Source organism: Oncorhynchus masou, chromosome 16, assembly GCF_036934945.1.
Source record: "Oncorhynchus masou masou isolate Uvic2021 chromosome 16, UVic_Omas_1.1, whole genome shotgun sequence".
Classification (NCBI taxonomy): domain Eukaryota; kingdom Metazoa; phylum Chordata; class Actinopteri; order Salmoniformes; family Salmonidae; genus Oncorhynchus; species Oncorhynchus masou.
The window spans coordinates 15,979,528-16,007,315 of NC_088227.1; the positions used below are offsets into that span (position 1 = coordinate 15,979,528).

At 42.6% G+C, this 27,788-nt stretch overlaps 1 protein-coding gene across 6 annotated transcripts in view; it reads left to right on the forward strand.

Moving 5' to 3' along the window:
• Nucleotides 1–25,521, forward strand: part of LOC135557550 (A-kinase anchor protein 7-like) — a 59,543-nt gene extending 34,022 nt beyond the window's left edge. For all 6 annotated transcript variants that reach the window (XM_064990917.1, XM_064990915.1, XM_064990914.1 and 3 more), the window contains one exon: nt 23,751–25,521. In XM_064990917.1, coding sequence (XP_064846989.1) covers nt 23,751–23,962 — 212 coding nt within the window. In that variant the 3' untranslated portion in view covers nt 23,963–25,521. The remainder of the gene's footprint in view (nt 1–23,750) is intronic.
• Nucleotides 25,522–27,788: the final 2,267 nt, after the last annotated feature.

Consider the following 27,788-nt stretch of genomic DNA (forward strand, 5'->3'; position numbering starts at 1 on the left):
ATGAAGCTACAAGCTTGGCACACCTGTATTTGGGGAGTTTCTCCCATTCTTCTCTGCAGATCCTCTCAACTTCTGTCAGGTTGGATGGGGAGCGTCGCTGAATAGCTTTTTTTAGGTCTCTCCAGAAATGTTCGATCGGGTTCAAGTCCGGGCTCTGGCTGGGCCACTCAAGGACATTCAGGCACTTGTCCCAAAGCCACTCCTGTGTTGTCTTGGCTGTGTGCTTAGGGCCATTGTCCTGTTGGAAGGTGAACCCTTGTCCCAGTCTGATGTCCTGAGCTCTCTGGAGCAGGTTTTCATCAAGGATCTCTCTGTGCTTTTTTTTCCGTTCATCTTTCCCTCGATCCTGTCTCCCAGTCCCTGCCGCTGAAAAATATCCCAACACCGTGATGCTGCCACCACCATGCTTCACTGTAGGGATGGTGCCAGGTTTCCTCCAGAAGTGACGCTTGGCATTCAATCTTGCTTTCATCAGACCAGATAATCTTGTTTCTCATGGTCTGAGAGTCTTTAGGTGGCTTTTGGCAAACTCCAAGCGGCTGTCATGTGCCTTTTTACTGAGGAGTTGCTTCCGTCTGGCCACTCTACCATAAAGGCCTGATTGGTGGAATGCTGTGAAGATGGTTGTCCTTCTGGAAGGTTCTCCCATCTCCACAGAAGAACTCTGGAGTTCTGTCAGTGACCATCAAGTTCTTGGTCACTTCCTTGTCCAAGGCACTTTTCCCCGATTTGTATATATTTTTTATTTTATTTAACTAGGCTAGTCAGTTAAGAACAAATTCTTATTTACAATGACGGCCTACCCCGGCCAAACCTGGACGATGCTGGTCCAATTGTGCGCCGCCCTGTGGGACTCCCATTCACGGCCGGATGTGATGCAGCCTGGATTCGAACCAGGTGATGCAGTGTCTTAGAACACTGCTTCATTCGAGAGCAACTATTGCTCAGTTTGGCCGGGCGGTCAGGTCTAGGAAGAGTCTTGGTGGTTCCAAACTACTTCCATTTAAGAATGATGGAGGCTACTGTGTTCTCGGGGACCTTCAATGCTGCAGAAATGTTTTGGTACCCTTCCCCAAATCTGTGCCTTGACACAATCCTGTTTCAGAGCTCTACGGACAATTCCTTCCACCACATGGCTTGTTTTTTTTCTCTGACTTGCACTGTCAACTGTGGGACCTTTTATAGACAGGTGTGTGCCTTTCCAAATGATGTCCAATCAATTGAATTTACCACAGATGGACTCAAGTTGTCGAAATATTTCAAGGATGATCAATGGAAACAGTATGCACCTGAGCTCAATTGCGAGTCTCATAGCAAAAGGTCAGAATACTCCCTCATGTTTTTAATCAATTTGATACAATTTCAAAAAAACTGTTTTCACTTTGTCATTATGGGGTATTGTGTGTTTTTGTTTTCACACATTTTAGAATGAAGCTGTAATGTAACAATGTGGGAAGACGTCTGTATACTTTCCAGATGCACTGTATGTATATACAGTGGGGAGAACAAGTGTTTGATACACTGACGATTTTGCAGGTTTTCCTACTGACAAAGCATGTAGAGGTCTGTAATTTTTATCATAGGTAAAAAATCCAGTAAATCACATTGTATGATTTTTCAGTAATTAATTTGCAAAAAAAAGAAACTGTCTTTCAAGAATAAGTCGTAAAAATCCAAATAACTTCACAGGTCATTGTAAAGGGTTTTAACACTGTTTCCCATGCTTGTTCAATTAACCATTAACAATACATGGACGTGCATCCGTGGAACGGTCGTTAAGACACTAAGGTCACAGTTATGAAATCTTAGGACACTAAGGAGGCCTCTCTACGGACTCTGAAGAACTCCAAAAGAAAGATGCCCAGGGTCCCTGCTCATCTGCGTGAACTTGCCTTAGGCATACTGCAAGGAGGCATGAGGACTGCAAATGTGGCTAGGGCAATAAATTGCAATGTCCGTGCTATGAGACGCCTAAGACAGTGCTACAGGGAGACAGGACGGACAGCTGATTGTCCTCGCAGTGGCAGACCACGTGTAACAACACCTGCACAGGATCTGTACATCCGAACATCACACCGGCGGCACAGGTACAGGATGGCAACAACAACTGCCTGAGTTACACCAGGAACACACAATCCCTCCATCAGTGCTCAGACTGTCCGCAATAGGCTGAGAGAGGCTGGACTGAGGGCGTGTAGGCCTGTTGTAAGGCAGGTCCTTACCAGACATCACCGGCAACAAAGTCGCATATGGATACAAACCCACCGTTTTCTGGACCAGACAGGACTGGCAAAAAGTGCTATTCACTGAAAAGTTGCAGTTTTGACTCACCAGGGGTGATGGTTGGATTCGCGTTTATCGTCAAAGGACTGAGATTTACAGAAAAGGCCTGCAGGCTCATCCTTTAACACATTAACAAGTCCAATACAGCAAATGAAAGATAAACATCTTGTTAATCTACCCATCGTGTCCGATTCTTAAAATGTTTTACAGCGAAAACACAACATATATTTATGTTAGATCACCACCAAATCCCAAAAAACACAGCCATTTTTCCTAGACAAAGATAGTCACAAAAGCAGAATTAGAGAATGAATCACTAACCTTTGATAATCGTCATCAGATGACACTCATATGACATCATGTTACACAATACATTTATGTTTTGTTCGATAGTATGCATATTTATATCCACAAATCTCGGTGTACATTGACCCCATGTTCAGAAATGCCTCCCAAATATCCAGAGTAATTACAGAGAGCTACGCCAGATAACAGAAATGCTCATCATAAATTTGACGAAAGATACATGTTTTACATATAATTAAAGATACACTGGTTCTTAATGCAACCGCTGATTTTATTTTTAACGTTCTGAAAAAAGCATACCATGCAATAGTCTAAAACGGCGCTAAGACGTAACAATATTTCTCCGCCATGTTGGAGTCAACAGAAATACATCATAAATATTCCCTTACCTTAGATGATCTTTCATCAGAATGCAGGAGTCCTAGTTCCACAATAAATTGTTGTTTTGTTCCATAATGTCCATTACTAGTGTCCAATTAGCTGCTTTTGCTAGCACGGTTAGTTCACATGTCCAAAAGCTGGTGCTGGTCCAGGCGAACTCGGACGAAAACTTCAAAAAGTTATATTCCAGGTCGAATAAACTGGTCAAACGAAGTAGAGAATCAATCTTCAGGATGTTATTTTCGTATATATATCCAATAACGTTCCAACTGGAGCATTCGTTTTTGTCTACGGAATAATGGAACGCAAGGCTATATCAACAGTAATATGCTCAACCAGGAACTGGCATTCTGACAGACCACTGACTCATTCCCCTCCCATCCAGTCCCACATCACACTAGGGGCTTCATTCCACGTTCTACTGACTGTTGACATCTAGTAGAAGGTGTAGGAAGTGTGAACAGATCCATATCTTGTTTGGATGTGAATAGGCGATGACTTGAAATTCAACCAGCCCCAGAATTTCCACTTCCTCTTTGGAAGTTTGCCTGCCCTATGAGTTCTGTTATACTCACAGTTTTAGAAACGTCAGCGTGTTTTCTATCCAATAGTAATAATATGCATATATTTGCATCTTAAACAGAGTAGGAGACTGTTTACTCTGGGCACGCAATTCATCCAAAGTGAAAATGCTGCCCCCTATCCCTAACAGGTTTTAATGCAGCTGGTGGCCACCAGATAGTGACTGTTACTTTTGATTTTTACACATGTTAAGTTTGTTGAAAATTAAGGCAGTTGACAGTGAGGACATTTCTTTTTTTGCTGAGTTTAGTTGAAACAACACACACTGACCAAAACGTTATTTTGTTGGCATTTATTTATGTCCCCATTACCAATAAAACATATTTCAAAACCTATTTCACTGACTTGCTGTGCTGTTTGTTCAGTCTCAACCAGGAGTTCATCATACATGTCAAGCAGGGAAGTTTCAGCTCGCTGTCCGTGGACTCTCTTCCCCGGTGTGCACTGTCACTGTCCGTTTCCAGGTGTGTCTTAATGTTTCACGTAAACCCTACCCTATTTCTTGTCTGCGTCGAAGTAACAGTCCTTGTACCTAGCATCGAGCTTCTACTGTGGCGACACAGTAGAGGCTCAGCGAATGCCACCGAATCGCTTGTTTACAGCCTCTAGTAGAGTACTTTTCCAAGTTAGCCCAACGGTCTGTGTTGGCATTTTTGTTGAGCAGGCGTTTCAATGCCATGACAGGGTATCGCGTCTGCTGCAGGCGGAGTTGAGCTTATTTCTCGAGTCAGTTGTTGGAATGAAGCTAGGAGTGTTCATTGTTCTAAGTTTCAAACATGTTCTCAAATGCTATTGAAATGGCAGCTGCGGTATGAGAAACAGCACATTCTCGAGCATGCAATACGGCTTTCCTCAGTAGGAAATCCTTGTCGACCCACTGTGCTGTCAGACTCATAATGCTCATGAGGCTGACATCGCTGGTCCAAATGTCAGTCTTGAAGTTAAGGGCAACATTTGAAAAATAGCGCGTGCTTGGCAGTGTGTACCGGTTGCTTGACCAGTTGGCAAAAGCCAACATCATCCACGACAGAGAAAAGGTTGATTGTCAAGGGCAATGAATACCATTAACTTGGCGTTAATGAATTTGGCCTTTTGTGTTGTCTCACTGAAATTGTATTACTCTTTCAAATGACTGCTCGACTTGTTAACTGTTTGATCTTCACAGCAGACATTGTGGGCTAGGTTAGGAATGCCGTGCTGCACATTTAGCACTATATATTTTTTGTGACGTCTTTCAAACAGCTACCTACATTTCATAGGTATGCTTTGACATGGGTTTTGCACATCGGCGTTTAAACTAGACATCGGGCCGATACCGATGTTGGGCTTTCTAGCTAATATTGTCCAACTCGGATATGCTTACCGATTTTTTTTTTTTTTTTTATTTTTTATTTTTTTTTTTACATTTTTTTTTTTATTGTGCATCCCTAGTAAGTAGTGGATGAAAGATGGTATTGCTTGCGAGTCATACGCACGATGGTCACCATAACTTCCCCCTGCTATGGAGTGTCACTCAATAGCCTCACCCTGCTTGCTCTCTGAGGCTGTAGATATGAAACATGCTGTTCTATTGATTTGATGCTGTTTGTTGTTGGATTATAAATTCTGTGGACGTCGCCAGCCACTGTTCAGACACCTTTAATGGCCTTGATGCTCTTCTCACACACAAGGAGGGAATCTATAGTAAACCAGGCTGCAGTCATTTGCTCTTGCCTTTTTAATCTGATGGTGATGAGCTATCGTCTTGGATATAACACACAGTTAGTGTTTAGATAACGATCAATAGAGTGCTCTTCAGTGGCTAAGCTAAAGGGTTCGAGAGGGTTTGATGGTAATGGGATTCATTCTGTTTTAGGCTAAATCGATATGAAATATGTAGCTAATGTAATATAATTCATTGTTATTTAATGCAAGCAGACACATTTCTGATCTAAGTCTCAGTAGTCTGCACGGTCGGAATTAATAAATGTATTTGTTTCTTGCACAACAAGTCTCTCTTCATGAATTTAGTTTCTGTCATATTCACGCTCTTCGACATTAAAAGTAATGCCCGCCCAGGTGAGTTTGGATTTCAAGACACGCCAGTAGATACGCTACATGACCAAAAGTATGTGGACACCGGCTCACCGAACATCTCACTCCAAAATCATAGGGATTAATATGGAGTTGGTCCCCTCTTTGCTGCTAAAACAGCATCTACTTTTCTGGGAAGGCTTTAGATGTTGGAACATCGGGCACTGATGTTGGCCAATTAGACCTGGCTCACAGTCTGCGTTCCAAATCATCCCAAAGGTTTTTAATGGGGTTGAGGTCAGGGCTCTGTGCAGGGCAATCAAGTTCTTCCACACCAATCTCGACAAAACATTTCAGTATGGACCTCGCTTTGTACACAGGGGCATTGTCATGCTAAAACAGGAAAGGGCCTTTCCCAAACTGTTGCCACAAAAATGGACGCAGGGAATCATCTAGAATGTCATTGTATGCTGTAGCATTAAGATTTCCCTTCACTGGAACTGAGGTCTAGCCCGAACCATGAAAAACAGCCCCAGACCATTATTACTCCTCCACCAAACTTTACAGTTGGCACTATGCATTAGGGCATGTAGGGTTCTCCTGGCAATCGCCAAACCCAGATTTGAGTGTCGGACTGCCAGATGGTGAAGCGTGATTCATCACTTCAGAGAATGTGTTTCTAATGCTACAGAGTCCTATGGCAGCAAGCTGTACACCACTCCACCGGCACTTGGCATTGTGCATGGTAATCTTGGACTTGTGTGTGGCTGCTCGGCAATGGAAACGGCAGCTCGAGCAGGACAGAAATTTGACACACTGACTTGTTGGAAAGGTGGCATCCTATGACAGTGCCACGTTGAAAGTCACTGAGCTATTCAGTAAGGGTATTCTACTGTCAATGTTTGTCTATGGAGATTGCATGGCTGTGCTCGATTTCATACACCTGTCAGAAACGGATGTGAAGGTATGTCAACATACTTTTGTATACAGTGTAGAGGTCAAAAGATGATGATTTTTCAACGCCGATACCGATTATTGGAGGACCAAAAAAAAGCTGATACCGATTAATTGGCCGATTTTTAGCCTCATGTAAATAATGAAACATGTTCAATTTGGTTTAAATAATACAAAAACAAAGTGTTGGAGAAGAAAGTAAAAGTGCAATATGTGCCATGTAAGAAAGCTAATGTTTCAGTTCCTTGCTCAGAACATGAGAACATATGAAAGCTGGTGGTTCCTTTTAACATGAGTCTTCAATATTACCAGGTCAGGTAAGAAGTTTTAGGTTGTAGTTATTATAGGAATTATAGGACTATTTCTCTCTATACCATTTGTATTTCATAAACCTTTGACTATTGGATGTTCTTATAGGAACTTTAGTATTGCCAGTGTAACAGTATTGCTTCCGTCCCTCTCCTCGCCCCTAACTGGGCTCGAACCAGGAACACATCGACAACAGCCGTCCTCGAAGCATCGTTACCCATGCAGAGCAAGGGGAATAACTACTCCAAGTCTCAGAGTGAGTGACGTTTGAAACGCTATTACCGCACACCCCGCTAACTAGCTAGCCATTCCACATCGGTTACACCATCCTAATCTCGGGAGTTGATTGGCTTGAAGTCATAAACAGCTCAATGCTTGAAGCACAGCGAAGAGCTGCTGGTAAAACGCATGAAAGTGCTATTTGAATGAATGCTTACGAGCCTGCTGGTGCCCACCATCGCTCAGTCAGACTGCTCTATCAAATCATAGACTTAATTATAACATAATAGCTCACAGAAATACGAGCCTTAAGTCATTAATATGGTCGAATCCGGAAACTATCATCTCGAAAACAAGACGTTTATTCTTTCAGTGAAATACGGAACCGTTCTAAATATTCCTGTTACATTGCACAACCTTCAATGTTATGTCATAATTACGTAACATTTTGGCAAATTAGGCGGCCCAAACTGTTGCATATACCCTGACTCTGCGTGCAATGAACGCAAGAGAAGTGACACAATTTCACCTGGTTAATATTGCCTGCTAACCTGGATTTCTTTAAGCTAAATATGCAGGTTTAAAAATATATACTTCTGTGTATTGATTTTAAGAAAGGTATTGATGTTTATGGTTAGATACACATTGGAGCAAGGACGGTCCTTTTTCGCAAATACGCACCGCATCGATTGTATGCAACGCAGGACACGCTAGATAACTACACATGGTTGATGATATTAGTTTAACTATTGATTATGATTGAATGATTAATTGTTTTTACAAGATAAGTTTAATGCTAGCTAGCAACTTACCTTGGCTTACTGCATTCGCGTAGCAGGCAGGCTCCTTGTGGACTGCAATGAGAGGCAGGTGGTTAGAGCGTTGGACTAGTTAACTGCAAGGTTGCAAGATTGAATCCCCAAGCTGACATGGTAAAAATCTGTTGTTCTGCCCCTGAACAAGGCAGTTAACCCACTGTTCCTAGGCCGTCATTGACTGACTTGCCTAGTTAAATAAAGATTAAATAAAGGTGTAAAAAAACAAATCCAAATCGGTGTCCAAAAATACCGATTTCCGATTGTTATGAAAACTTGAAATCGGCCCTAATTAATCGGCCATTCCGATGAATCGGTCGACCTCTAATACAGTGCCTTCGGAAAGTATTCAGACCCCTTGACTTTTTCCACATTTTGTTACGTTACAGCCTTATTCTAAAATGGATGTAAAAAAGTAAATCTCAGCATCTACACACAATACCACTTAATGACAAAGCAAAACAGTTGTTGTTTTTTCACATTTATTACAAAAAAACTACATGATTTCATGTGTTATTTCATAGTTTCATACTTAGAAAACTGTAAAAATAAAGAAAACACCTACTCATTGAAGGGTTTAAAACCTTTCACCGGTAGTGTGAATATAGATAGATATAATATACTGTTTAGAGAGACAGTTGAAGTCGGAAGTTTGCATACACCTTAGCCAAATACATTTAAACTCAGTTTTTCACAATTCCTGACATTTAATCCTCGTAAAAATTCCTTGTTTTAGGTCAGTTAGGATCACCACTTTATTTTAAGAATTTGAATTGTCAGAATAATAGTAGAGAGAAGGATTTCTTTCAGCCTTTATTTCTTTCATCACATTCCGAGTGGGTCAGAAGTTTACATACAATCAATTAGTATTTGGTAGCATTGCCTTTTAAATTGTTTAAATTTGGTCAAATGTTTCGGGTAGCTTTCCACAAGCTTCCCACAATATGTTTTGGCCCATTCCTCCTGACAGAGCTGGTGTAACTGAGTCTGGTTTGTAGGACTCCTCGCTCGGACACGCTTTTTCAGTTGTGCCCACAAATTTTCTATAGGATTGAGGTCAGGGTTTTGTTATGGCCAGTCCAATACCTTGACTTTGTTGTCCTTACGCCATTTTGCCACAACTTTGGAAGTATGCTTGGGGTCATTGTCCATTTGGAAGACCCATTTCTTGCCTCATGTTGCCCTCTATTTTGTGAAGTGCACTAGTCCCTCCTGCAGCAAAGCAGCCCCACAACATGATGCTGCCACCCCCCGTGCTTCACGGTTGGGATGGTGTTCTTCGGCTTGCAAGCCTCCCCCTTTTTTCCTCCAAACATAATGATGGTCATTATGGCCAAAGAGTTCTATTTTTGTTTCATCAGACCAGAGGACATTTCTCCAAAAAGTACGATCTCTGTCCCCATGTGCAGTTGCAATCGGTAGTGTGTCTTTTTTATGGCGGTTTTGGAGCCGTGGCTTCTTCCTTGCTGAGCAGCTTTTCAGGTTATATTGATATAGGACTCGTTCTACTGTGGATATAGATAGTTTTGTACCTGTTTCCTCCAGCATCTTCACAAGTTCCTTTGCTGCTGTTCTGAGCGGTATGACGACTGCTTGGTCCCATGGTGTTTATACTTGCATACTATTGTTTGTACAGATGAACGTGGTACCTTCAGACGTTTGGAAATTGCTCCCAAGGATGAACAAGACTTGTGGAAGTCTACAAAAAAAATTCAGAGGTTTTGGCTGATTTCTTTGGATTTTCCCATGTTGTCAAGCAAAGAGGCACTGAGTTTGAAGGTAGGCCTTGAAATACATCCACAGGTACACCTCCAATTGACTCAAATGATGTCAATTAGCCTATCAGAAGCATCATTTTCTGGAATTTTCAAGCTTTTTTAATGGCATAGTCAACTTAGTGTATGTAAACTTCTGACCCACTGGAATTGTGATTCAGTAAAATAATCTGTCTGTAAACAATTGTTGGAAAAAATTACTTGTGTCATGCACAAAGTAGATGTCCTAACTGAATTGCCAAAACTATAGTTTCTTAAACAAGAAATTTGTGGAGTTTTTGAAAAACAAGTTTTAATGACTCCAACCTAAGTGTATGTAAACTTCCGACTTCAACTGTATATACATACAGTACATTTGGAGAGTATACAGACCCCTTCCTTTTTTCCACATTGTTACATTACAGCCTTATTTTAAAATGTGTTTATTAAAAAACATACAACACCCCATAATGATGAAGTGAAAACTGTTTTTTTTTGTAATTTTATCAGATTTATTAAAAGTAAAACATCTTATTTAAGTATTCAGACCCTTTGCTGTGATACTTGAAATTGAGACTCGGGTGCATCCTGTTTCCAATGATCATCCTTGATGTTTCTACAACTTGAATCCACCTGAGGTAAATTCTATTGATTGGACATGATTCGGAAAGGCACACACCTGTCTATGTAAGGTCCCACAGTTGACAGTGCATGTCAGAGCAAAAACCAAGCTATGAGGTTGATAGAATTGTCTGTAGAGGTTCGAGACAGGATTGTGTTTAGGCACAGATCTGGGGAAGGGTACCAAAAAAAGTCTACAGCATTGAAGGTCCCCAAGGACACAGTGGCCTCCATCATTCCTAAATGGAAGAAGTTTGGAATTATCAAGGCTCTTCCAAGAGCTGACCGCCCAGCCAAACTGAACAGTTGGGGGAGATGGGCCTTGGTCAGGGAGGTGAAAAGAGCTCTGATGTTATCAGTGTTTATTACCCGAAAACAATAACAGAGTTGTGTCTGATATCAGCACAGTCATCTAGACAAGGTCCACAGACAGACAACATTATGTCGGTCTGTCTATCTGACATCTAACAGTGCTGACGTCCAGAGAGCAGTTCTATGTCATTGAGCTCTAAGCAGGCGTCACGCTGTCACGGCCAAGGTTAGGAGAGCAACAGGAATGTTGCCTGGTACATCTAGTTCATAGTCTTTCTGCACACCGAGATGTGTGCATGCATACGTTCATGCCCTAACAATTCATCCAGTCTGGCCAAAGTCTGCCACAGCAGCTTTGAATACCTACAGCCCAGAGTTAGCTGCTAATTGAATCTCGTATTTCGAGGGTTAAGTAGAGGAGAGGACAGTCGTCACCCTGGCATAGTATTTCACAAACACTGCTTTCTGGTGTGCCTTGGATGGTGGGTGAGAGGTGGTGATAGTGTAGAGTGGGTGAGAGGAGGACTTGGGCCAGTGGGGTCAGAGCAGAGCAGTGTGTGCCAACTGGGTCATAACATAAACATGCTCTGTCTAGCCTCACTTCATCATCTGAATGCTCCTGGCTGTCTTTCCACTCTACTGCTCTAACATGGAGATGTAGTCAGTTCTCTGGCAGTTTGGCTCCATATTTCACTTCTTTATTGACCATTTAATGTTGTCGTCACAGTGTTCGCCAAACTAATAATGAAGTGGTCATCATTGATGAAATTGTTTACAAAATGTAGTCATGCTATTACTTCCATTGTAGCTAACTCAGGGGATTTCAACCAGTGGGCCACGGAGGTACTGCAGGGTCTGTGAAAATATGTATATATACAGTGCATTCGGAAAGTATTAAGAACCTTGACTTTTTCCACATTTTTACGTTACCGCGATATTCTAAAGTTAATTTGAAAAAATTAAATCCTCAATCTACAGACAATACCCCATAATGACAAAGCAAAAATAGTTTAAAAAAAACTGAAATCAAAAAGTCTTCCTGGGTATGACGTTACAAGCTTGGCACACCTGTATTTGGGGGAGTTTCTCCCATTCTTCTATGCAGATCCTCTCAAGCTATGTCAGGTTGGATGGGGAGTGTAGCTTCACAGCTATTTTCAGGTCCTTCCAAAGATGTTTCATCGGGTTCAAGTCCGGGCTCTGGCTGGGCCACTCAAGGACATTCAGAGACTTAGCCAAGAAAATGCAGGAGTGGCTTTCTGGACGTGTGTATTAGGTCGTTGTCCTGTTGGATGGTGAACCTTCGCCCTAGTGTGCGGTCCTGAGCACTCTGGAGCAGGTGTTCCTCAAGGATTTCTCTCTACTTTGCTGCGTTCATCTTTCCCTCAATCCTGACTAGTCTCCCAGTCCCTGCCGCTGAAAAACATCCACACAGCATGATGCTGCCACCACCATGCTTCACCGTAGGGATGATGCCATGTTTCCTCCAGACATGACACTTGGCATTCAGGCTAAAGAGTTCAATCATTGTTTCATCAGACCAGACTATCTTGTTTCTCATGGTCTGAGAGTCCTTTAAGTGCCTTTTAGCAAACTCCAAGCGGGCTGTCATGTGCCTTTTACTGAGGAGTTGCTTCCGTCTCGCCACTCTACCATAAAGGGCTGATTTGGTGGAGTGCTGGAGAGATGGTTGTCCTTCTGGAAGGTACTCACATCTCCACAGAGGAGCTCTGTCAGTGACCATCGGATTCTTGGTTTCCTCCCTGACCAAGGGTCTTGGTGGTTCCAAACATCTTACATTTAAGAATGATGAAGGCCACTTTGTCTTGGGGAACTTCAATGCTGCAGACATTTTTTGGTACCCTTCCCCAGATCTGTGCCTCAACACAATCCTTTTTCAGAGCTCTACGGACAATTCCTTCGACCTCATGGCTTGTTTTTTTCTCTGACTTGCACTGTCGACTGTGGGACCTTTTATAGACTGGTGTGTGCCTTTCCTAATCATGTCCAATCAATAGAATTTACCTCAGGTGGACTCCAATCAAGTTATAGAAACATCTCGAGAATGATCAATTGAAACAGGATATTCATTTACAAAAATATTTTTAAAACCTAATTTCGCCTTCGAATTAAGGGCTATTGTGTGTAGATATATCAGGGGGAAAAACTACTTAATCCATTTTAGAATATGGTCTGTAACGTAACTCTCTTGGGACAGGCTATTAATTGTCAATTGTTTGCTCTTTGTTTTGTCAATCTTGATCAATTCCTCGTTAAATATACACAGAGTGTACAAAACATTAAGAACACCTTCCTAATATTGAGTTGCAACCCCCTCCCCCCTCAGAACAGTCTCAATTCTTCGGGGTATGACTCTACAAAGTGTCGAAAGCGTTCCACGGGGATGCTAGCCCACATTGACTTCAATGCTTCCCACAGTTGTGTGAAGTTGACTGGATGTTCTTCAGGTGGTGGACCATTCTAGATGCACACGGGAAACTGTTGAGTGAAAAACCCAGCAGCGTTGCAGTTCTTGACGAACCGGTGCGCCTGAACCTACTACCATACTTCATTCAAAGGCACTTAAATATTTTGTCTTGCCCATTCCCCCTCTGAATGGCACACACACAATCCATGTCTCAAGGTAAAAATCCTTCTTTAACCTGTTTCCTCTTCTTCATCTACACTGATTGACGTGGATTTAACAAATTACATTAATAAGGGATCATAGCTTTCACATGAATTCATCTGTCCAGTATATGTCATGGAAAGAGCAGGAGTTCTTAATGTGTTGTACACTCTGTGTATCTTGATTATATTGCTTTGCACACCTGGATTGTACAATATTTGCCAATTTGTATTTTTTTAATTCTTCAAGTTCTGTGAAGTTTGTTGTTGATCATTGCTAGAAAGCCATTTTCAGGTCTTGCCATAGATACATTAGTCTCTAATCTATGTATTTCACATGACTCTGCAAGGGTGATCCATCCTCATTTTTCTCCTATCACAACCGTTGAACTCTAACTGTCTTGGCCTCGTGATGAAATCCCTGAGCGGTTTCCTTCCTCTCTGGCAACTGCGTTAGGAAGGATGTCAATAGCTCTTTAGTGACTGGGTGTGTTGATACACCCTCCAAAGCCTAATTAATGACTTCACCATGCTCAAAGGGATATTCAGCGTATGCTTTTTAAATACCAATCAGTGCCCTTTGGGGTTCCTGAGGGGGGGAGTGGTCTAAGGCACTGCATCACAGTGCTAGAGGCGTCACCACAGACAACCTGGTTTTATTCCAGGCAGTATCACAACCAGCCATGATTGGGAGTCCCATAGGGCGGCGTACAATTGGCCCTTGCGTCGTTCGGGTTTGGCCGGTGTAGGCCAACATTGTAAATAAGAATTTGTTCTTAACTGACTTGCCTAGTTAAATGTATAATTTAAAAACATTTGCAAGGCATTGGAAAAACCTCCCTGGTCTTTGTGGTTGAATCTGTGCTTGATATTCACTACTCGATTGAGTGACCTTACAGATAATCGTATGTGTGGGGTACAGAGATGGGGTAATCATTAAAAAAAGTTAACCACTATTGACCACAGAATGAATCCATGCAACTTATTAAGGCTTGCCATAAAAAAAGTGGATGAATACTTGACTAAATTTTAATAGGAATGTGAATATTGTATTTGTAAATTCATCACTGTGTAAATAAATTCAACCACCATTTACAGCTCGACCTGCCTGCCTCCTGCTGAATCTTTGTCCTTACGAGTGGACTGCTACAAGGGCCCTAATTTAGATAGGTTTCTGCCTAGAATATCCAACATTTTGGTCAGCTATTTGTTAGTCAACTTGTCTATAATTAGATACATTCAGCTTCTCTTTTGTCATGAGAAGACAAAATAAAAACCCTATCTCACCAGAATGTCATAAATCGATAGAACGAATGCTTCAATCTACTGTAGTTGACGTCGTTACATTTTTCTCTGTCCTCTCTGCTTCTTTCGCGGAGCAAAGACATTTAGGGACCATTAAGAAATGTAATACATTTTGTTTTTTAAAACAGGAAATGTTTTCTGTAAAAATGTAATAAATGACATCAGTTTGACCAGTTGTAAGAAAATAGAAAGCTGTAAAAACGACCCAAAATGTTAACATTTCAGTTTGGCATGAATGCATATTTTATGTGGTTGAAATAAAATCAGCTTTTATGATACTGATAAACATAGCACCTTTACAGACGGTTCCTAATTGCACATTCTCTCAAGATCCTCTCAAAGAAAGAAAGAAAAACTCTATGCAAACCCACACATACTACACTGGCACTCCCACACACAAACACACACACACACACACACACTCCTACATACATGCTCACACACATGCATACTGATGCCACACACACACACACATTCACACTGTTTAGTGTACAGTATATCCTGATTGCCTAGCCACTTCTAACCCTACCTACATGTACATACTAGAGGTCGACCACCGATACCGATTTATTGGAGGACACCCCCCAAAATAAAAAGCCGATACCGATTAATCGGCCAATTTTTTTTTTTTTTTGCATTTTCTTATTTGCAATAATGACAATTACAAACAATACTGAATGAACACTTATTTTAACTTAATATAATACATCAATAAAATCAATTTAGCCTCAAGTAAATAATAAACATGTTCAATTTGGTTAAAATAATGCTAAATCAAAGTGTTGGAGGAGAAATTAAAAGTGCAATATGTGCTACGTAAGAAAGGTAACGTTTCAGTTCCTTGCTCAGAACTTGAGAACATATGAAAGCTGGTGGTTCCTTATAACATGAGTCTTAAATATTCCCAGGTAAAAAGTTTTAGGTTGTAGTTATTATAGGAATTATAGGACTATTTCCCTCTATACCATTTGTATTTCATTAACCTTTGACTATTAGATGTTCTTATAGGCACTTTAGTATTGCCAGTGTAATAGTATAGCTTCCATCCCTCTCCTCGCTCCTGAAACGCTATTAACACGCGCTAACTAGCTCGCCATTTCTCTTCGGTTTCAACAGCCTCATCTCGGGAGTTGATAGGCTTGAAGTCATAAACAGCGCAATGCTTGACACACAACAAAGAGCTGCTGGCAAAATGACCGAAAGTGCTGTTTGAATGAATGTGTACGTGCCTGCTTCTGCCTACCTACCACCGCTCAGTTTGTATGCTCAGTCAGATTATATGCAACCAGGACACGCTAGATAATATCTAGTAATATCATCAACCATGTGTAGTTAACTTGTGATTATGATTGATTGATTGTTTTTTTTATAAGAGGTTTAATGCTAGCTAGCAATTTAGCTTGTCTTACTGCATTCGGTCGTTATTGCATTGGACTGGTTAACTGTAAGGTTGCAAGATTGGATCCCCCGAGCTGACAAGGTGAAAATCTGTCGTTCTGCCCCTGAACAAGGCAGTTAACCCACCGTTCCTAGGCCGTCATTGAAAATAAGAATGTGCTCTTAACTGACTTCCCTAGTTAAATAAAGGTTAAATAAAGGTGTAAAAAAAAAAATACAAAATCGGCGCCAAAAATACAGTTTTCCAAATATTATGAAAACCTGAAATCGCCCCTAATTAATCGGCCATTCCGATTAATCGGTTCAACCTCACCTCGTACCCCACCTGCGTTACCTCACCTCGTACCTCTGCACATTGACTCGTTACTGGTTCTCCTTGTATAAGCCTCATTATTGTTATTTTATTGTGTTACTATTTCCTTTTTTATTTAGCAAATATTGTTCTTTTTAACTCTGCATTGTTGGGAATGGGCTCGTAAGTAAGCATTTCACGGTGAAGTGTACACCAGTTGTATTCGGCACATGTGACCAATAACATTATTTTATTTAAAATAGTTAATATTAAGGCTACTTGAGAGGTTTATAGACCTAGAGTCAGAGTTTCTATTTAACCCATCTGAACAGTAGGCTACAGTCTACTTGACGCCCCCTCCCCGTCTTGTGACTGTCGAACTTCTATAGCACCTCACAGTCATCGCACATAACAAAGCCGGCACTACCATCATCCTCTTTTACCACCACCAAATCTGAAGTGGCTTTTCTGGATCGTTCCTTTATTTTCAACTCTCCTTTTCACAGCTTTTCTCTTTATTGAATTAAACTCCGACATTGTCCACAAAAGCATTTGACGATTGGCATGTCGGCTATGTGGCGCACATACAGTTAGGCCCTACAGCTTAGGCTTACGCACTCATGGCAGATAGATATAAATTGCACAAGAATGATGATACATTTTATTTAAATCTATAAGTGCATTTTCTCTTTATTTAATCCACCCACCCACCCTTCATCCACTCAATATGTCATGACCCTAAACCCACCCGGCCCGCGGATATAACCATGGTGGCTGTGGGCTATAAGTCAACCCGCGCATCACTAGTGGTCAGAGTTTCTCTGGCAGTTCGGCTTTTAGACTGCGTTGACTCACTCTACACATTTTTCCACTACCTAATAGTGAAGGAGTCATCGGAGATGAGATGGTGTTTATTCATATCATTAACTCTAGCTAGGCCTATACGGTGCTATAAGAAGTCTACACCCCCTTGAAATGTTTTCACATTTTGTTGCGTTACAAAATGGGATTGAAATCGATTTCATTTATTACATTTTTTAATCTACACAAAATATTCCATAATGTGAAAAGAAAATTCTACAAATGTTTACAAATTAATAAACATTTAATGTCTCAAATATAGTAAGTATTCACCCCATTTGTTTAGGCAAGCCTAAATTAGTTCAGAATTAAAACTTGGTTAAACAAATCACAAGTTTTATGGACTCACTCAGTGTGAAATAATAGGGGTCGACATGAATTTTGAATGACTACCCCTTCCTCTGTCCCCCATACATACTACATCTGTAAGGTCCCTCAGTCAAATATTGAATTTCAAGAATAGATTAAACTTCAAAGAGCTGGGAGCTTTTTGAAAGCCTCGTTAAAAAAAAAGGTATGTGTTTGGTAGATGGGTAACAATAACAAATCAGACATTGAATATCTTCAAGCATGGTCAAGTTAATAATTATGCTGTGGATGATGTATTAAACCACCCCAACACATCAAAGATGCAGTCGTCCTTCTGAACTGAGCTGCAGGACAGGAAGGAAACTGCTTAGGGATGTCACCATGAGGCCATTGGTGATTTTAAAACGGCTACAGAGTTCAATGGCTGTGATGGGAGAAACCTGAGGATGGATCAACATTGTAGTGACTCTACAATAATGACCGAATTGTGAAAAGAAGAATACAAATATACAGAATATTCCATAACATGCATATGTATGCAACAAGGCACAGAAGGAAAAACACAACACATCACTGAAATAACTGCCTCCTTATTTTCAGGCATGGTGTTGGCTGCATCATGGTAAGGTATCCTTGACAATGGTAAAGACTGGGGAGTTTTTCAGGATGAAAAGAAAGGGGATGGAGCTAAGCACAGGCAAAATCCTAGCAGAAAACCTGCTTCAGTCTGCTTTACACCGGACTCTGGAAGAGGAATTCACATTTTCAGCAGGACAATGACATATGACACAAAGCAAAATCTACACTGGAGTTTCTTAGCGAGAAAACGGTGAATGTTCCTGAGTGGCCAAGTTACAGTTGTGACTGAAATCTGCTTGAAAATCTATGGCAGGACTTAAAAAATGCTGTCTAGCTATGATCCCCACACCTTTTACAGAGCTTGGAGAATTTTGAAAAGAATAATGGGAATAATGCCCAATACAGGTGTGCAACGCTCTTATGAGACTTACCCAAAAAGACTCACAATTGTAATCGCTGCCAAAGATGTTTCTAACATATATTAACTCAGGGAGGTGAATACTTAACTGAAGTGTTATTTTTAATTATTATTATTTTTTTAATATATAACTTTTCTTCCAATTTGACATAACATATTATTTTGTGTGGTTCGTTGACAAAAAATGACAAATCCCTTTTAATGTCACATTGTAACACAATAAAATGTGAAGAAATCCAAGGGGGGTGTAGACTTTCTATAGGCTCTGTATGTCCTGGCTCTCTGCCTAATGTCGTTTTTCTATTCTCAGTAGAAAGCTGCTCTCTAAAGGCAATTACCATTGTTCAAATATTGAATTGTAAAAAAGGAGGATTGGATTTTCACTTACTGCATTCTATTGCGGGTCGACATTTTCATCTCAGATCTGATTTGATTTTTATTGTATCTTTTTGACCTGTAGGTTAACTCATTAAATGGAAACAGAATTTGCCAGCTGTGAGTGACAGTCATAGTGCCTACACAGCTTTGAATTATTAGCCTCTCAGTTGGTTCCTAATGATCGCTCGTCTTTGTGTGGAATGCCGAGAAGCTGGCGAGGTGAGTAACCTTGGTCTTGTTGAAAACCCTCTCTCTGGTCCTGGGAGTTAGACGCAAACCTTCGGACACCTCTGGACCTGGCTACTCTGTAGCTAGGGGGTTGCCATGGGTCCTTCCAGAACACTCTTCCCTGGCTAGAGTCATGTGACTTGGTCACCCCAATCACAGGCTGTACTTGGTGAGGATCTCAAACCCCCCCAACACAGTCGGTGCTTTAGTTGAACAAGGAGATGCAGAGAGACAACCGGTCAGAAGAACTTTGCACCACTTCAACACAACTCACCAATGGAGCCTTCCTACAAGGACAATCCTCCAACCTGGACTTCCCAACTGTGTGATAGCGCATTGCTGATGATACAACCACTTCCACCATTACTTCCTGTTTCAATGCCGGCTGTCTTGAGCGTGGTATTAAAATGAAAATCTCTGTCTCCCACTGGTCATCCTAAGTTGCCTAACCGGGGAGCTGGGACAGTTGTAGCTATAATCAAAACTGGCACATCTTTCGGAGACCACGCACATATATACACACACACCCACAGCAGAACACACAACTGTGGCAGTCAGCTGCCGGCCATTCCAAAGCAGTTATCCAAGGCAGCGAAAGGGAAGAGGGTGGAGCTTGAGTAACCCCCTCCCTTTCCACACACTCACACACCCCTCCCCTCTTTGTCACAGAGTGAACGCAGCCTTCAGCCTCTCAGTTGACTCCCTCATTCACTCACTCCATCTCAGGCAGTGTGGAAGCCGTGTTGGATTTTACTACTCATCTGTTTGCAGCGGGGTAAAGTAGAGAGTGATAGAGAGAGGATAAAGACAGAGAGAGACAGGGGGCAGAGGAGCAGTGCGGCTATGGGGCAGTTGTGTTGCTTTCCCTTCTCCCGAGCAGAGGAGAAGATCCGTAAGTCCTTGGGTGTGGGTGGTCTTTCTGTCTTCTGGTTTGCTTGTGGCTGGGACTCAGATCTATGGGAGAAAGAAAGGGGCTTATCATTTTACTGTATGTCTCTGTGAGAATGTGTGTTTGTATCCGGGTGTCCAGTGTGTGTGTGTGTGTGTGTGTGTGTGTGTGTGTGTGTGTGTGTGTGGGTAAGTATGTGCTTTTGTGTGTGTATTTGTATTTGCACCTTAGGTCTTATCTTGGCATTGCGGAAGAGTTTATAGTCCACTATAAACGACGTGCACATGCCATAAACGTGCGTGCTCCTGTCTCTGTCACCAGTGTACTGATATCTGAACTTGGGGCTGTCTGTCAAAGTGCCTGTGTCTTTTTCTGGAGCTGCTATGTGCCAACAGCCTCTCCAACAATTGGCAATGCAGCACACTCAGCACTGGAAGCTCCCATGCTGCCAAACAATTTATTTTTCATTTCTCTATTATAAATCCGTCCAAAGCTCTTGCCAGTCTGGCAAAGCTAGTCTTGTTTAATTTGGCAGGATTTTCTCTCTGCATTGTTTCTCTGTCTCCAACTCGATGGGGGACTTTCTCTGTTGAAACACTGCAATCAGAGAGCTGCCTTTTCTGAGAGCATGTTTGCCCTACTTTTTAATTCTAGCTTGGTGGAGGGAAAGAGAGAGAGCGAGTAGGAGTGAGAGGGAAACTAGAGGGGTGGGGGAGGAAGGGAGGGAGGGGAAGAAAGAGAAGGGTGAAGAGGTTTGTCATGAGAGGTCAGATGCTCGTTGGGTGATGTGATTGTGTTGTCACCACGCCTCGTGAGCCCAGCTGGGTGCGAGGAGCGTGTCCTCGTTTGGCCGCTGGCTGGCCGTGTGAATACTGTGAAAGGGTGTCTGTGTTTTCCACGGAAAAGGGAGACCGTCTGTTCTTCCACGGGCACAAACTGTGAGCCCTGAGCATCTGACAACCCCAACAGCGCTAAATAATAGCTTTGGAATTTTAAAAGGCAGCATGGTGGAGTGGAGGGGGGAGGGGAGTGGGGGGCGGGTAGTTGTAACCAGCTAAAGCCGATCTGTCTGCCTGGTATTCCCAGTGTAGTTAGAAAAGACGGGAGAGGGCCTCAGAACACACTCAGACACATACAGTGCTAGTTAGGTTTGCTGATTCAAGCAGAGGCTTCATTGTGATCTGTATCCATATTGGAAGAGACCACTTGATTGTTCTTTTGCTATGGCATCATGTCAGCCTGAGGTGTGTAGCACATTCCTGCTTGTGTGTCTGATGAGTAAGATACATGACTGGCAGAGGGCGCTGTGTTGTTGCTGCCTGTCTGCACTCCTGTCGGTCTGCTTTTATGCAGCCACATATGCATGCACACAGACACACACACGCAGTGCACAGTCATGGAAAAACACATACACACGGCCTATTCTAACCCCGTCCAAGGACAGATTGGAGCTGGGACCCAATGGCAACCTTGTCAGGCCACCAGCACTAGGTCCCTATAGTGATGGAGAGACAAGCGCCCTGTGATATATGACTGCAGAAGGTCCAGAAGCGCTAGGCTCAACATGCAATGACTTTCACACACACCCACTGTACGGGCTCATTTGATGCATCACTTTATCTTGTTGGAGAATATATCCTAGTTGCTGTGTTGTGAATACTCATTTTTGTTTTGGAATGTGGCTTATCCATTATCCATGAGATAGATTCAATCTAGTGTGCTGGTTGATGAGGTGCAGTGCAGCGGTTGAGTCCCTGTGTGTGTGTGTGTGTGTGTGTGTGTGTGTGTGTGTGTGTGTGTGTGTGTGTACAGCAGAGAGCGAGCAGAGCTAAAAAGATCCTTCCTCGCCTCATTTCCCTCAGATGACCTGGTGGTTTAGGAGGAGCTCTCAGGATCTCCCTAATGGAGCTGCCGTTTCCTCAGGAAATACCTCCAAGCAGACTCCACTGCACCACTCCCCCTTCCAGGGGTGGAGGAAAACCACACACATTTACATTTTAGTCACTTAGCAGACACTCTTATCCAGAGCGACGTACAGGAGCAATTACGGTCAAGTGCCTTGCTCAAGGGCACATTGTCAGATTTTTTTTCCCCTAGTCGGCTTGGGGATTAGAACCAGCTACCTGCTGCCTCGTTTGATAACACGTCTGATGAAATGTCTGGGCACAGGAGTGGAGTAGAGGCGGAGAGAGAGACTGCTGTTCGATACTTGCATAGTTTAATACTCTCAATCGTTCTAATGCTATCGCCTTGACTACTACGTATGCTAGTCTGGGTTTTGGCTTCCCTTTTCTCAGTCCAATACAAAAAGGTGAACCACTTTGCCTTGTCTCTCAGGTGCACCCTGCTGGCTAGCTCTTAATCTGTCAGCCTGATATCTCCTGCATTATTATTGGTGTGGATGTAGCGTTTTATGCTCTCATAAAGTTCTCTCTGAGCCACAGCACTAACTAATGGACTAGAGTTTACCTTCACGCTGCTCACTGTTCGCGTGGGAGAGAGCGAGATAGAGAGTCTCTCTAGTCTACGATGTTCAGGTTTGGCGTCTGTCAACCCATAAGGGGTCTGTCTCCTTTGTGAGTTTACCCCCCTCTTCACGTGGCAAATGCAGACATAGAAATATAATTACTAGTATCTAGTTCCGTGGATGTATGCACGCCGTTCTATGTACTGCACACTCTCTCACATTGTGTTCTGTGGACTTCCATGGTACAAAGTGCACTCTTGCCTTGATTGAGTTGACATATTTTGCTTCACACTTCTGGAAACCAACTTCTCCATGTGTCACTCGTATCGCAGCACACGCTTCATTCTAATCAGCATACTGTAAGGTAGAATAGAGGTCATTACTTTGCCGTGTGAAGAAAGCTATTTATTTCTCCCCCTCTGCTGTAAGTATTCATTAAATGTCTTTGGAGAGAGACTCATCCCTGAGAGAAATACACTTAACACTGATGAACCTTTCTTAATCTGACTACTTGATTCTGCAACGCAGTGGTCCTCTGAGTGCGAGACCATAAAACACCACAGAAATCAAAATGTGTGAGATTCCTAAATCACTGAGTGTTGAAATTCACCAAACCGATCATTCAGCACTGCAATCAAGGTATGCTCTCAGTCAATCAAAAATGTGTATGGCCAATCAAAATAAAGAATAGGCTAATTGCCGCACAACCGCCCCTGATTGTGGGAAAATGGAGTCTGATTTGTGTTGAAGTACTGTTCTGTTGCTAAACGGCTATTGTTTGTCTTGCAGATCTTTTTCAGAGCGGGCCCCGGGCTGCTCGGACAAGTACGTGTGTCTCTGTCTCTCAGTGAGCTCTCTGAGTTCCCAAAGCACCATTTCATTTAAAGCACTGTACTCTCCCGGACTTCCTCCTTTTGACATGTTCTTGTGTAACTAGCAGACTGTTTGACTCTAAACCATACTGGAACGAGAGCGTGAAAGGATGACACCAGTGTTTGTCTTGTTTTTAGCCTCGGCTCCTCAGTGTTCTCACTGTTAATGCCAAATCCCCCTGTCGCTCTAATGCACCCTCCAACTCGAACATACTTTAATACTGGCAGACTGTCACTGATACAGTAGCTAACAAGAGAACTGTACTGCAGGCACAGCATATTTCTCCTAAAACTATAGCCACAGTAAATTCATAGCTTACCTTAATCACTTAAGTGCTCAAAATGTGAATTGTACTCCTCTGGGAATGTACTTAATTGACACTGTATGAGCTTACCATCACTGAGCTTTGAGGCTTGAAGAGCCTTTAACCAAGGGGCTCGTGTTGTGTTGACAGAACTTGACACTGAGCTGGAATAGGGTAAAGGTCATGTAGCTCAGAGCTGCTAGGCTGCATGGTGTGAGTAGTGACCGGGTGTAGTAGTGACGCTAGCTGTTGTGGTGTCGTTGGTTGTGTAGGTGTGAAGAGGGGTCCGGAGCCTGACGATGAGGAGCTGGTGAGCCTGAGTAAGAGGCTGGTGGAGGACGCCGTGCTGCGGGCCGTGCAGCAGTACATGGATGAGACTCAGCACAACGGGGCCGCGTCATCTGACCTGGCGCGGCCCTCAGACAACCTCAACAGTAACACTGTCAACACTACCACCACCGACACCAGCGCCAGCAGCAAGTGACCACAGACAATTCCCCCAGGCGGCACTGGACACTAACCAGCCCAGGCAGGAACTCAGGCAGTCAGCCAGCCCAGGAGCCAATGGGCAGTTGAGGGGTTTTACTAGACAAGGAAGGTGGGCTTTTTGGGGCACTGAATTGATCGTGGAATCCCTATGCAGCATTTTGTGTATCTTTAACTCTGTCACCCACTACTCTCAGCAGTCTCCCTCCAAACAAGCTTCTGTCGTGTCTGTCTGCCCAACTGTCTGACTAGTTTGGACCTTCATTCTTTCCTCCTATAAAGAGTTTCCCTTTTGAAGGAAATTGCTGTTCTGATTTATTGGCTGCCAAAGGTCGCCCCAACATTCAGAGTGGAGCTGACGTGTCACGACACACACTACAGACTGATCTGGGACCTGAGGTTAGGTTGGGCTAAACCTCAGCCCTCCGCAAGGTGCGGTCAGTGCAAAGACAATCACCGTCTTTCTACTAAAGCTAAAACAAAACATCACTACAAAATGAACTGCAACTCAAAATCTTGAGGCCAAGGGGATTGAGCTGGACTATGCAGTTAGAAAATATGCTGTGAACTATGTTTACATGATCCTGTCTCATCTGTGCTGTATGAGGTTAAGACGTGAAGGGTAAATGTAGAGTGGGTTCCATGTCCTACCTGTGGTAAAAATATGCTTTTTAAAATGTAATGAATATACACAGCCAAAAAGGTTGACCTACTGACGATGAGGATTATATTGTGTGTCTGTTAGTTTGTTTGTGTGTTTTGTTTGTCCCCTGTAGAAGAGGCTGGTTGATGCAGCAGACCTGGTTGGGAAGCCCGTTCACACACAGAACCAGTGTCCGTGTCAGAAACTACAGGACATAAAGGAGCTTTTATCCCAGCCAGCTGTCCAGGCTAGCATCCGCCGGAAGATCTCTGGAGGTCAGGGTCCATCTGCATCTGACTGACTGAACACTCCCAGTGCCCACCTCCAGGGCGGCGACAGCACCAAGGAACTTCACACACTGTAAGAGTAGGTTACTGTAACACATACTGTAAGAGTAGGTTACTGTACTACACAGGAGAGAGACACCACAGTACAAACACAACAGAAAGTACATCCAGTTGTCATAGTGGAAGGTTTTTTGTATGATACTATTATTTACATTACTACAAAAAAAAGATGTTTGTAATTTTGAAATGAGTAGGAAAAAAATAGTTGGCTGAAAAAAGGACAACTGATGAATTTCAGTTTTTATTTTACATGCTGTTAGCGAAGTAGATGCTTAAATACCACATCCGAACTGGCCTTAATAATGACTGAAGTGAAGTAGACCTTGATTTATTATTACCTTGCTCTTGGAGGCTTGTGTTTTGTTTATGTCTATATTCAGCTTTTGCATAAATTCACCAGAACCTTAACATATGCTTTGTGTCATGGGATGCTACAGCGTTGTCTGCTGCCTTGCTTATGGCCTCCACAGTCTATGTACCAGGTTTGCTAGATGTCAACGACAGTTTTGTGTGTCATGTCTAGCCACAATGAACAATAAAAAATAAAAATAAATCAGGATATGAAAATCGATCAAACAGACTTTGTTTCCTGTCAGGTTGACTGATGCCTTGAGGATGTTTTGAATGATCTATGGTGTCGATCTTTGGGGATGGTTCAAGGCAAAGGTCTAGAGCCTTTTGTGATGCAACCTCATTGGAATTTCCTCACAACAGATGGGTCAGTGGGTAGTTCCTGTATTTTAAAAGCATCTGCCTCAAGCAGTTGTTTTACTCATACTTTTACATGTTTTCTCTTCCATTTTTGGATCTTGGCCCTCAAAGCTCCCGTTCGCCTGAGCCCTGGCACCATCTGCCCAAGCAGAGGGGGGGGGAGTGGACGCTGCCCAGAGATCGAAGTAGGATTGGCGATCGTGGGCTGAAACTATACTTATCACGGAGCTACCTGTATATGACCACTGCATTGAAGCCACCATCTGTCATAGTGAAGGCATAACAGTCACACAAAGGTTAAATGTGTCATGATATCAGGCCCAGAGCAATCTCTTTCAGTATATTTGTAATCCATGTTTGATGTCAGAGTTGAGTATTTCATTGTTCATCATCTGGTGACTAAATTCCACTGTCTGCTGGGAGAAGTCGATACTGGGGTCATATACAGTGGGGCAAAAAGTATTTAGTCAGCCACCAATTGTGCAAGTTCTCCCACTTAAAAAGAGAGGCCTGTAATTTTCATCATAGGTACACTTCAACTATGACAGACAAAATGAGAAAAATAATTCCAGAAAATCACATTGTAGGATTTTTTATTAATTGATTTGCAAATTATGGTGGAAAATAAGTATTTGGTCAATAACAAAAGTTTATCTCAATACTTTTATAGCCTTTGTTGGCAATGACAGAAGTCAAAAGTTTTCTGTAAGTCTTCACAAGGTTTTCACACACTGTTGCTGGTATTTTGGCCCATTCCTCCATGCAGATCTCCTCTAGAGCAGTGATGTTTTGGGGCTGTTGCTGGGCAACACGGACTTTCAACTCCCTCCAAAGATTTTCTATGGGGTTGAGATCTGGAGACTGGCTAGGCCACTCCAGGACCTTGAAATGCCTCTTACGAAGCCACTCCTTCGTTGCCCGGGCGGTGTGTTTGGGATCATTGTCATGCTGAAAGACCCAGCCACGTTACATCTTCAATGCCCTTGCTGATGGAAGGAGGTTTTCACTCAAAATCTCATGATACATGACCACTTTCATTCTTTCCTTTCAGTCGTCCTGGTCCCTTTGCAGAAAAACAGCCCCAAAGCATGATGTTTCCACCCCCATACTTCACAGTAGGTATGGTGTTCTTTGGATGCAACTCAGCAGTCTTTGTCCTCCAAACACGACGAGTTGAGTTTTTAACAAAAAGTTATATTTTTGTTTCATCTGACCATATGACATTCTCCAAATCTTCTTCTGGATCATCCAAATGCTCTCTAGCAAACTTCAGACGGGCCTGGACATGTACTGGTTTAAGCAGGGGGACACGTCTGGCACTGCAGGATTTGAGTCCCTGGCGGCGTAGTGTGTTACTGATGGTAGGCTTTGTTACTTTGGTCCCAGCTCTCTGCAGGTCATTCACTAGGTCCCCCCGTGTGGTTCTGGGATTTTTGCTCACCGTTCTTGTGATCATTTTGACCACACGGGGTGAGATCTTGCGTGGAGCCCCAGATCGAGGGAGATTATCAGTGGTCTTGTATGTCTTCCATTTCCTAATAATTGCTCCCACAGTTGATTTCTTCAAACCAAGCTGCTTACCTATTGCAGATTCAGTCTTCCCAGCCTGGTGCAGGTCTACAATTTTGTTTCTGGTGTCCTTTGACAGCTCTTTGGTCTTGGCCATAGTGGAGTTTGGAGTGTGACTGTTTGAGGTTGTGGACAGGTGTCTTTTATACTGATAACAAGTTCAAACAGGTGCCATTAATACAGGTAAGAGAGGAGGACAGAGGAGCCTCTTAAAGAAGAAGTTACAGGTCTGTGAGAGCCAGAAATCATGCATGTTTGTAGGTGACCAAATACTTATTTTCCACCATAATTTGCAAATAAATTCATTAAAAATCCTACAATGTGATTTTCTGGATTTTTTTTCTTCTCATTTCGTCTGTCATAGTTGAAGTGTACCTATGATGAAAATTACAGGCCCCTCTCATCTTTTTAAGTAGGAGAACTTGCACAATTTGTGGCTGACTAAATACTTTTTTGCCCCACTGTAAATTAAATAGCAGACCTTTGCTCTTTACTCTCGACTTCTCTTCTCCAAGATTGTGTTGTATGATGCTCTACCTGGCTGCTTTCCAGCC